This window comes from Pipistrellus kuhlii, unplaced genomic scaffold, assembly GCF_014108245.1.
Source record: "Pipistrellus kuhlii isolate mPipKuh1 unplaced genomic scaffold, mPipKuh1.p scaffold_m20_p_2, whole genome shotgun sequence".
Classification (NCBI taxonomy): Eukaryota; Metazoa; Chordata; class Mammalia; order Chiroptera; family Vespertilionidae; genus Pipistrellus; species Pipistrellus kuhlii.
The window spans coordinates 16,692,366-16,704,878 of record NW_023425515.1 but is presented as its reverse complement, the minus strand read 5'-3'; the positions used below and the strand labels follow the sequence as shown (position 1 = coordinate 16,704,878).

The window sequence follows — 12,513 nt, the reverse complement described above, 5'->3', positions numbered from 1 at the left end:
AAGTAACTTACCTCATCTGAAATTTGACCTCCAAATGTCACCCATGTTCCTAGAAAAGAATAAATATTTGTACATTACTTTACAACATAGTCATTTTTCTAATATTGTGTATAATATGAGGAAACAATTTTTCCTCACAACAGGTTGTTCATGAAGGTACGTGGATGAAGGACACCTGGGGGCTGAAGTCCAGCCCATCCTCCTCCTCTCACTAAGTCATCCAGCAGGAGTCTGCATCCTCCTGAAGGAGAGAACGTCCTTTCTTCATTCATAGGTACCATAGATGCTAGGGACAACCCAGTCTTATGCAATGCTTTCTCTTCTGACAGAGGACCACGAATGCTAATGTGCAAGAAGGCAATGGATGCTCTGGATACACACTCATTCTTGCTCTCACTTAGCTAAGGAGCCACCCTTAGCTGAAAGTGAAGATAAGATCTTGGGTTGTGGTTCTTTCCTTCATTGTCTCAAAAATATGACTGTTTTGTATTCCTTCTTACCTCTCAAAAGGAAGCCTCTCAAATGTCTTTCCAGTGCCCACTTCCAAGCCCCAGGAGGTGACATGTACCACCTTGTACTTACTTGCTGAGTTGTTTTGCCTGGCTGAAACAATGCTGACCAGCTCGCTGTTTTAATGAAAGTTGAATAAGGTACCAACATTTAAATAATTAGGAGATTTTTCTTTAAAATGTCTGATTTTCAGTTTCTGTTAAAAACAGAAGGCTAGGTATCCCCACAAGGCAGACATTCCTAAATTGTGGGGCAATGTCCTCTGTGGAAGGGCTATGCCCTCCACAGTCTGTCAAAGTCCACATACTTTCCTTTGCATTTCCAACACTGAAATCAAATGCAGTTGTTATTTCCTACCACATGTTTATTGCTCTTTTTTAAATTGTAGAAAAATAAGTTTGTGCATCTCCTAAAAAACAAGAGTGGAGGATTCAAGAAAAAAAAAAAAATAGGAGTGTACTTTTTTTTGGTGCATGTGAACCAAAAAACAAAGATTGTTTGTACAGAAAAATTATAACATAATAAAACCAGTCATCACTGGTATACTAAAAAGATGGGGGTTGAGAAACTTATGAACAGGAAAAATGGCAGTGTTTGTTTCTGAATGAAAGCAAAATAAGTGATTACTGTGAAATGCAGTTCTCTTAGGTGAAAAAATAGCTATGACATCAAAACCTTTTTACAGACAATCTATACTAATAAAAGGGTAATATGCAAATTAGACCGGGAGACCTTCTGGGAGACCTTTCGGATGTCCTTCTGGACAAAGCCATGGTGGTGAGGCCAAGGCAGAGTGGTTAGGGGCAATCAGGACGCCAGGGGAGGGTAGTTGGGGGTGATCAGGCCAGCGGGGAATGGGGAGGGCAGTTGGCACAGAGCAGGTGGGGGGAGCAGTTGGGGGTGATCAGGCCAGCAGGGGGGACACTTGGGGGCAAGTAGGCCAGCAAAATGAGTGGTTAGGGGTGATCAGGCAGGTAGGCAGGTGAGCAGTTAGGAGCCAGTGGTCCTGGATTGTGAGAAGAATGTCCAACTGCTGGGATCGAGCCTAAACTGGCAGTTGGACATCCCCCTAGTGATCCCAGATTGGAGAGGGGTCAGACTGGTCTTAGGGACACCCTCCCCCCTTGTATGAATTCTGTGCACTGGGCCACTAGTACTGTTTATAAAAGAGTCTCTTTTGAATGCAGCAGAAATCATGTGTCCAGAAAATAAACCAGCATTTGCAAATTTTAGTATAATCAGAATCATTGTACTCAGCATGTTAAAAATATGATACAAAGCTTTCAGAATAAGTTAAATCACTGGTGGCATTTCCTATTGCAACAAAAGAGAACACAGATATAAATAATAACATGCTATTAGCTATGCTTATTTGTGATATTTTGAGAATTTTGGAAAGAGATTCTGCAAAGAGAGTTCTGCAAAGCACAACATCAGGGGATGGTTTACTTTGTGATGAGAAAGATCTCAGACCAGTGGACGTAGGATGCTCTGTTCTGAGTTATGTGTTGACTACAGATGGGGTTCTCACAAAGGATGGGGCTAACATTGAACCTGTCAAACACCAGATCCCCAGGCAGCAGTATTTTGTAGGGGCACTAAATATTGAAGTCCATAATTGTTAATTTTCTCATTCATCAGGAGTTTGCTTTGGGCTGAAAAGCTAAAATGAGACAGGCCATGAATTCAATAATTGATGCCATGAATTGGCCATTCTTTTGCATCTTGGAGCAAAATCAGGCAGGTGTCTGCTTGATGAATCTACTGGTTTACTTATACTGAGATGACAGAATTTTTTTTTTAACCGTTCATGTCATCAAAGGGAGCAGTGCTATCTCCAAAGACTGTCTCGAAGTTCCAAGTTTCTTGCTGACATTACAACTCATTTACACCCTTTGAATTTTTTTTCTCTAGGTGCATTTACAAGTATTTGCATAAATATCTCATTTGCTTCTCTCAGTTCTGACAAAATAGAGTCTTTGGGAAATTTCAGTTGTTAAAGAATAATTTAGCCCACTTTCCTATATTGCAGTCAGTACCCAGAAATGAAATTGATAGCCTGAAATTTATTCTTTGAAACTGGGGCATTCATTAAATACTGGATTTCAAACTTTATGAAAATAAACCAGAATTATTTGCTTTAGCTTTCTTAATTAAAAATGTTTTGTTGTTATAGTATTACAGACATCTCCCATTTTTTCCCTTTTTGCCTCCCTCCACCCAGACCCCATAGCTCCCCAGGCCTCTCTCACACTATTGTCTGTGTCCATGAGTTATGCTTTATTTATATATGTTCTTTGGTCAATCTCTTCCTATAATCCTACCCCTGAGATCTGTTCCATGCATCCATACTTTTGGCCCTATTTTGTTTGGCAGTTTATTTTGTTAATTAGATTCCACATATAAGTGAGATCATGTGATATTTGGCTTTCTCTAACTGGCTTATTTTGCTTCTTGATTTTTGATAGCACAAATGAAGTGCTATGATTTGAAGTTCTCAAAATGTAGTACAAAATGGCATTGAAGACTAAATATGACAACATTGATAGCCAGACTAACGATGGCAATATTACACACAGATCTTGAGGGAGATTACTCGACTTATAAGAACAATTTACAATAATTCTATCCATGTTGAGAAAAGCTTAGTTTTAGAGATATGAATTTGAAAAATCAATCTACATAAAGCTACCTACCAACCTTATCATAAGTATTTATGGCTGTAAAACATATATCACAGTGAAAATATACAGGACCTAACTGACATCGTAGTATAGAATAAAGATGTAAGGTTTTTTATTTCACATAAAAGCAGTAATGAATTATGAAGGAAATAGTAATAATTAAATATTTGATTTTTTAGTTATTTAAAAAAGTTTAGTATAAAATAGAATATGGATAGCATATACACTTATCATAAATATATACATGATTCCATTCTGGGACCCTGTTATTCTTACACTCAGCTTACTTTGTTGAGATAGGCTATTACCTGACCCTTTAGACTAGGGGTGTCAAACTCAATCAGAGAAGGGGCCAAAATCTAAAATCCAGCCTAAATCGCGGGCCGAATGGTTTACTGAACAGTCATAAACTGTCATTGTGATGGAAACGCAGCGGAGTGCAGTGATGACAGCGAGGTGCGGGCCACATTGCAAGGCCTGGCAGGACGGATTTGGCCCGCGGGCCTTGTGTTTGACACATGTGCTTTAGACATTCCTTTTTTTTTTTTTTTTAAATAAATAAATCTTTATTGTTCAGATTATTACAATTGTTCTTCCTCCCCCGCACCTCGCCCCACATAGTTCCCCTCCACCTGGTTCTCACTCCACCCTCTGTCCTTACCTCCCTCCCTCCACTGTCCTCATCCATAAGGGTGCAATTTTTGTACTGTCTCTTTCCGAACCCCCCACAGCCCTTCAATTTTGAATGGTAGCTTTGCTGGGTAGAGTAATCTTGGTTCTAGGTTCTTGCTATTCAATATTTCTTGCCACTCCCACCTGGCCTGCATAGTTTCTGTTTAGAAATCAGCTGACAATTGTATGGGTGCTCCCTTGTAGGTAATTAACTGTTTTTCTCTTGCTGCTTTTAATATTCTTTTTGTCTTTTGCTCTTGGCATTTTAATTATGATGTGTCTTGGTGTGGTCCTCTTTGGATTCCTTTTGTTTGGGGTTCTGTGCATTTCCTGGACTTGTACATCTATTTTTTTCACCATGTGAGGGAAATTTTCAGTCATTATTTCTTCAAATAGGTTTTCAGAATCTTACTCTCTCTCTTGTTCTGGCACCTCCGAACAGATGTACACTTGAGGTTGTCCCAGAGGCTCCTTACACTATCTTCAAATTTTGGATTCTTTTTTCTTTTTACTTTTCTGCTTTTTTTTTTTTTTTTTTTTTTTTTTTTTTTTTTTTTTCTTCTTCTTCTTTATATTTCAAATCTTTGACTTGATTCTTGTGGTCCTCTAGTCTGTCGTTAGTATTTTTATAATATTTTTTTTTTCAGTCAGTGTATATTTAATTTCTAGATGGTCCTTTTTCATTTCCTTGAGGGTCTCAATAAATTTATTGGCCTTTTCTAGGAAATTCTTGAAAAACCTTATAACCTTGGTTTTGAACTCTATATCCAGTCATTTACTTTCCTCCATTTTTTTCATTTGTGACCTGTTTCTTTGTTTCCACATTTTGGTTGCTTCCCTGAGTTGACAGAGTGGCTTTGTGTGTTAGGTGTCCTATAGGGCCTAGTGACTCAGCCTCCTCAGTTACCTGAGGTGGACACTTTTGGTGCACCCCTTTGTGGGCTGTGTGCATTGCCTTGTTGTAGTGAGTCTTGATTGTTGTTGGTATCACTGGGAGGAATTGACCTCCAGGCCAACTGGCTGTGAGGATCAGCTGTGTCTATGCTGGGAGAACTTCTTTTCTGGAGACATCCTTATGAGAAAAGACTTGCAAAATTGCAAAAGCCTCTGTGCTCAGCTTGGATGGGTAAGTCTCAAGGTAGAGCAGACAGCCTTGGCTTCCCATTAGCCCTGCCCTAGGAGGCCCCTGGGTCTGTGTCCCTTGGTACTCTCTGCAAGTACTTCTGAGAGAAAGCTGCCCTCGAGTTGTGTCCACTGCCAGACAGTCCAGTTTCTCCCCTAATGAGTCTGGGTTCCCAGAAACTCACCTGGAACTGGAATTCAGCACAGTCAGGAGCTTCCGTCTCAGTTCTGTTTTAGAAAGCTAGCTGTATTCAGCCACCTGTGCACTCAGCCGCCCATCCTCTCCGCGCACATGCGTCTCTGTACATCAGCCTTTTGCAGCTCCTCTGAGTCTCAATGTGCTTTCCTCTTTCATTCTAGTTGTAGAATTTCCACTCAGCCAGCTTTCCTGTTGTTCTGGATGGTGTCTGTTTTGTCTTTTACTTGTAGTTTTAATATTGTTGTGCGAGGCAGCATTTTAGGTATTTACCTATGCCACCATCTTGGATTCTCCCCCTTTAGACATTCCTTATTCATTTGTTTATAGTTATTTGTTTACCAACTTTATAACTTTTACTAGGCAATGAATTATCTGAAGGTTAGGTTTTTTTTCATTTATCATCTTATCTCTACAGCCTTAAAATAGAAGTGAGTCCTTGGTAGATAGTTAATAATTGTTAATTAAATTAAATTGCCTTTGGAATGTCATTAATCTTCAAAATACAGGATAAATTTCTTTACAAACCAGCTTGCTTCTTTCAATTTCAAGAAAAATGAGCAATTCTCATCTACAGTCCTAGGCCCGAGGTGATTAAAGTGTTTTGGTACCTTCCCCTGGAGGGGGGTTCTCCTTGGTAGCAAGGCCTGGCGGGGGCGAGGATGTGTGTATGGCACAGTGTAGGCAGGGTCCATCAGCGAACTTGAGGAAGAGGTGCCACTTCTAAATAGGACATATTCTCTCCTGATGGAGGAGGATAGAGTGGCAGCCTTCTAGACAGGGGATTTTGTTGGTATGATTTTATTCTCTACTGCCCACCTACACAAGGTCTAAGGTGGTTGATTAGTTAATAGGATTGTCAAAACCCGCTGTGACAGTTTTCTTAATCATTTTTCTGCCTCTAATGAGAACATGCCTTCTTGAGACTTAGGATGGCAAGTGATTATTTCACTGTGAAATCTCAAATTAGTGGGATGTTATTTAGATAACAAATTTACTAAACTGACATTTGTTATTTCTAATTTTTTAAAAGCAGAGGGAATATAAAGAGAAATTTCAATTGTTATTGTATTTTCTGGTGAAACCCCGTTATGTACCAAGAAATAGATGCTTTGAAAACCTCTGTTTGGGTCCCTTGCACACCTACCATTTTGCATAGAAAAATGATTGGCAAAATAGAAAACAGAAAAAAAAACTATCTTCTCTCTCTCTCTCTCTCTCTCTCTCTCTCTCTCTCTCTCTCTCTCTCACACACACACACACACACACACACACACACACACACACACCCCTATCTTGGATACTTAGTTACCTTGCTGGTGGTTTACTTCTTGCCATACATTCGGGAAACATGCTTATCATTTAAATGACAACTTGCTTGAGTATGAAGAGCTATTTAGACATTTAGATATTACCTTTAATTTTATCTCATCATAGTTTAGTTATCAAACCAGGAAATTAACATTGTACAATATTAGGAACTAAACTATGGACCTTTTATGAATATCATTGTCCTCTTTCTATTCCAGGATCCTATGCAGGACCCAATGTAACATTTTGTGTTCATGTCTCTTTGGACTCTCCCACCCCCACCCCCCAACCCCCAACCAACTTTCCCCTCTTAATGACAGCATGGTGTGGAGCCAGCACTGCTCTTTCAATAAGATACATAACTAGCACAAGTACCTTGACGTCCATACTGATGCAAGATCCAAAACAAACAAACAAACAAACAAACAAACAGAAAGCAGATACCAGGAAATCTGGCCTGAAGGAAAGTCTCAGATGACAGGGCTGGGATGTCCAAACAGGTGACAGAGGTGAAGAACTGGCTTCTTGCCCTTGGAACTGTCTACCAGTTGAAGAGCATAAAATGTTTATACCTTCCTGCTGGGTAGGCAGTAGAGTGAGCTGTGGAGCAAGCAGGGGGAATCAGGCAGCTCTGGGCTGGAATTCTGACTCCATCACTCACTAGCACAGGGAGGAAGGGTAACAATAATAACTAGTTTACAGGGTTGCTAGGAGGATGCTGTGAGATTTGGTGGGCGTTTAACAGCCTCTGTCACACGTGAGCATTAATGTCCAGTTTCAGACCAAAGGGCGCATTAACAACCTTCCAGGAGCCCCACTCTGAGATTCTGGTTCTGCAGGTCTAAGGTAGAATGTGGGAGACTTTATATTTAACAAGCAGCCTAAGTGATTGGGAAGCAAAACACCAAGCAGCCCAGTTGTGTCCAGACAGATAAACAAGATGTGGACTTCTGTCTGGGCACCTGGGACCCAGCTCAAGGCTCCATCTTTTATAAAAGGTGCAGGCAAAGATCTCTTTCTTGCACTGGTTTGCACCTGCTGATGTTTTCTTTAAAGCCTGGCCCTTGTTTTAGGGTTCAAGCTGCCAGCTGGTATTTCATTTTTGGCTGCCAGTGTATTGCTAATGAGCATCTGGCCTGAGTTAACAAATATAATAAGTTAGCCTTTAAAAAAAAATTTTTTTTTTACTTTGATTATCTTTTATGGCAAGAACCAATGATACTACTAAAGTTCCGGGGGTTCAGAGGGGGCTTTCACAGGTGCACTTTATGAAAGAGCTTGAAATCACCAAGGAGCCAGGTATGGAAGCGCTAAAGGCTATGTAGCATCAACATGGGCTCTCAGACAGGTGAAGTGCAAGTAGTGTTCCCATATGCAGGTAACTCTGTAAGGTCTGAAGAATTTTATTTTTTTGTTTAATTTTAATTTTTTAAATTTTGTTTAAGGTATTACAAATAGTAGTACATATGACTCTCTCTTTTTCCTCCCCACTGACCTCCCCCCAGCCTCCCCTAACCCCTGACAGTTGCCCTCATCCCCTCCCACCCCCAGTGTCTTGTGACTGTTGGTTGTGCTTATATGCGCGCATACAAGTCCTTTGGTTGATCTCTTACTCCCACTCCAAACCTCCCCTACCTTCCCGCTGTAGTTTTACAGTCTAGTTGATGCTTCTTTGCCTCTGTCTATTTTTGTTCAACAGTCTGTAATGTTCATTAGCCATAAATGAGTGAGGTCATGGGGTATTTATCTTTCACTCACTGGCTTATTTCACTTAGCATAATGCTCTCCAGATCCATCCATGCTGTTGCAAAGGGTAAGGAATTCTACACATTTTACAGGTGAGGGAACGAGTGGTAGAGAAATAACTTTCCACAGCTGGTTAGAAGTGGGGCCTCTAAGGCCATGGTCTCTCCCAGGCCCCTGCTGCTTCCTGGGAATGATGCCTACCTCCCTTCCCCACCCCTTGTGCCAGATGATGCAGCATCGAGTTTGTTCCATGTGCTTGTAACAATATCCCACTCTCCCATGTTCTTCCTTCTGCCAAATGCCTCTCCCACCAAACTTTTCTTCTGATAAGCTTCACATCTCTCTCTGTCCTCAGAGTGCCCCGTCTGTGGATGAAGAATGGCACACACTTGACTTCAGTCCTCTGGGCCATTTCCCTGTTCCCAGGGTCTCCCAATTTAATTTGAGGATAGGTTTTATCTTGTCTTCCCGAGAGACCTCATGCACAGATCCATCCTGGCTATTAACTCTCACACCCTTAAGAACCCCAGAGCCAAGGCTAAGAGCTGGGCAATAATGAGATGTGTCTGTCACTGAAGTAATATGGACAGGCTGAGCCAATGGACAAGCAGTGGCAAAGGGAACTCGGTCTTAGGTTAGGCAAGGCTGGGGTGGGGGTGGCGGGCTGGCTGGGTCTCCCAGAAAAACCAGAGGAGAGTTGGACCCTGAACCTCTAACACCCATGTGTAGGCTTGAGGTTTTGAGGGTAATGAAATTTTAATACTTTCCTTTTTTTTTTTAAATATATTTTATTGATTTTTCACAGAGAGGAAGAGAGAGGGATAGAGAGTTAGAAACATCGATGAGAGAGAGTCATCGATCAGCTGCCTCTTGCACACCCTCCACCAGGGATGTGCCCGCATCCAAGGTACATGCCCTTGCCCGGAATCAAACCCGGGACCTTTCAGTCCGCAGGCCGACGCTCTATCCACTGAGCCAAACCGGTCCCGGCTTAATACTTTCCTTTGATTTAAGATTTTATCTTGTTAAGTACCAAGGGATGCTGCCAGCTCCATTTGGTTCTAAGATTTGTTTCTGGGCAAATCTTGGAATCATTTTGTTCCGTTTCCCTTCTAATCTGATCAGGGACAAGGAAGGAGCATGAATGGTGGGGGAGGGGGGAACTTAGAAGAGGTGGTATTTCGAGGTTGAATATTCCTCTAGAAAAGCTGTTGTGACCATAGTATAGGAATGAAATTTCAATGCCCTAAAACTCCCCCCAGAAAATAAATCTTTCCACACCTCACATTTAGATATCAGAGTTAATAATACATAGTAATTTAAATACATAGTAATTTAAATCCATGGCTTAAGCGGCTTATTTTTCATTATAAAGGTATGACTCCTGAATTGATTTAGTTAGCTCCTCAGCCTTTTGTAGAAATTTAACATAAAAAAAGGCCAAAAGATTCTTAGATGAATATTTCTTCTCAGTGTGTTTTACTTTTTTTGCTCACACAATTGAAATGAATATTATTAGTTTTATAATAAGAAGCAAAGTTTTTTTTTTAAATCTTTATTACTTCACAGGAAAATCCATTTCATAAATAAGGGTTTCAACAAAGCATAACTGTTCCTGTTTCTAACATGAAAAAGAGATGTTTGTGTTTTGTATCTTGTCCTAAGTTTCTTGGTTAAAATTCCTCACACTTTCTTTCTACTGACATTTCCATGTTGAAAATTCTTACAGAGAAGTTTACAGAGCAGTTATCACTAGCATGTTTCACTAATGTGCCTGGTTCTCTTCGTTCTTTGGAAAAACTCATATAAGAAATGTACCCAGTGTCAGAATAAAACCAGATACCTACTGTCAGACACTAGGGCCAAATGGCAATTTATATTTTAAAGAACATTTAACTATTTTCAATATCTTCTAAAATGGGATACATTACTAAGATTGACAGTAATTGTTGTTTTCTGTGAATTTCTAGCACAGGTCCAGGAACATAGCATGTGCTCAAATATATGTTTTTATTTCCTTTTTGGATTTATCTTTTATCTTTCCACAGGAAGTTTCTGTGAATAAGAACTCTCTGGCAAAATAGAGATGTCAAGAAATTTAAAGTCAACATAATTTCCTTTACACTTTTTTTTTTAACATTTTATTGATTTTTTACAGAGAGGAAGAGAGAGAGATACAGAGTAGAGAGTTAGAAACATTGATGAGAGAGAGTCATCGATCAGCTGCCTCTTGCACCACCCTTACTGGGGATGTGCCTGCAACCAAGGTACATGCCTTTGACGGGAATCGAACCCGGACCTTTCAGTCCGCAGGCCGACGCTCTATCCACTGAGCCAAACCGGTTTATGCACACTTTTTTTTTTTTTTTTTAATTTCTGAAAAGTTCATGTCAAATTTTGATCTTTTGTAGGGATATATTTTTTGATGGTTCAGGCAGTTATTCTCTCCAAACAGTAATAATTTTGAATAACTCTGGTGTATCTGTATGTTAAAATTACAGTATGTGTTCATAGGATGCTCAGGATATGCATGGAAATAAGTGTATTTTCCATGGTGAGGCAAAGAAACTTTTAGTGAAAACCAGATAATATACTATAAAAAAGAATGAAAAAAAAATGAAACTGAGAAACTATGTAAGGGACAATTTAGATTTAAAGATTTTAAAAGTTCCCAAATTAGCCCAGTCCCCATGTTCCCCTGTAGCTTTATAAGTTTACTTGAAAAGATTAGCTTATTTTATCTGTGCCCGATGGGTATGAACTATTAATTATTTTAGCTTTTTAAATTTACAACATCCTGTTTCTAATAGAATACTCATAGTTGTAGAAAACAGATGAAACAAATGGGTTATTTTTGCATCTCCCATAGAACTAGGCATGATATTTTTTTAAATGAACTGATTCTCTATTTCTAATTAACAGAGACCTTCCCTTTTCAATGATTACATGTAGGAATGTATCATGTTAAAGAAGAAAATGGAGCGATACTAAATCATAAAACTGTGTTGGTATATCTTCAATCTAAGGAGATCCCATTTAATTAAATCTTTACGTAGAGCCATTCTCCTTTGAAATGATTCTTTACACTATACTGAAAAACTAATTATGGCATGGGAGAAGCCCGGAACAGCTCCTGGCAGCCCAATCTGGACACTGCTGTTCCCAGCCAGGCTTTGGCATCGAGGAGATGGCAATATAACCACAGAATTTCTATGTTTGGAATGGAATTTCCAAACATCATGCATGGAAAGATATCCAGAAATTTAGATAACCAGGGGCATCAAAGAATATAAAAATTATATTTCTATGTCAACAATATTTTGTATTAGTCTCAAACACAGAAGACAGGCCTTCCTAAAACATTTTCAAAACTTCTAAACTCTTGGGATAATCTCCGTATTCCCAGAGATTAAATAAAACTAGGCAGAGAGGAGGGGCTGTTAAGTGTTTTATGAATGAATAAATTCAAGAACTGCAGAGAGGGAATTATTCACATAGAAGTAACATTCAATAAACTCTTTTATCACCTGCTGATAATTTCATTAATTTATTGCTTGGAAAAGAGTTGATCTGAATGAATCCATCTGTGGCTTTTATCTGAGTTAATGGTCTGGGTATACACCAGCTACCATACGAGTGTGCACAGAGGATGGCTGGGAGGCTGGCCTGGATCCAGGAAGTCATTATGGTAGATTGCATCTGCCATCTTAAAGCAATAAGTTAAGCAGAAATAGAGTCTTGTTACTCGTTCTGCTAACATCAGGGACCCTCGTTTCAGGAAACAAGGGAGAATGTTCCCAGAAGGAACTCTGGGGAGCAAGGATACTCGCCTGGTGACTCTCCATCTTTGATCATTTTGCGATTCGTCGAGAACCTCAGGGGCCACTCGCTACAAAGGATTAGAACTTCCTGTTAACTAACACAGATCTTTTGATGTACCTCCAAAAGATCTGTAGCACACCTCATGGTTCCTGAAGGTTGGGTGGAGTCGTCGGCCTGATCTCCACAGGATGTGGAATCTGACTGTCTTGTTCATCACTGTCCCTCCAACACCCAGAACAGAGCACAGTTTTGCAGATCAACCACCTCTCAGGTCCTAGGCAACACACTGAAATTATTTCTTATATTTTGCAACAACCCTGAATGGTAGGCATTTTCATTTTCTTTTGGATACATCTGAGATTATGTCCATGGATAAACAGATTCACCTTTGAGACTTTGCTCACCTCTAAAATGGATAATGACAACTGCTCTAGTGTTGTTGTGAGAACA

General features: G+C 39.9%; 1 protein-coding gene across 2 annotated transcripts in view; it reads right to left on the bottom strand.

Moving 5' to 3' along the window:
* KCNAB1 (potassium voltage-gated channel subfamily A regulatory beta subunit 1) overlaps positions 1-12,513 on the bottom strand; it is a 292,960-nt gene that overhangs the window by 67,036 nt on the left and 213,411 nt on the right. For both annotated transcript variants that reach the window (XM_045583626.1, XM_036444322.2), the window contains exon 3: positions 12-49. In XM_045583626.1, coding sequence (XP_045439582.1) covers positions 12-49 — 38 coding nt within the window. The remainder of the gene's footprint in view (positions 1-11; positions 50-12,513) is intronic.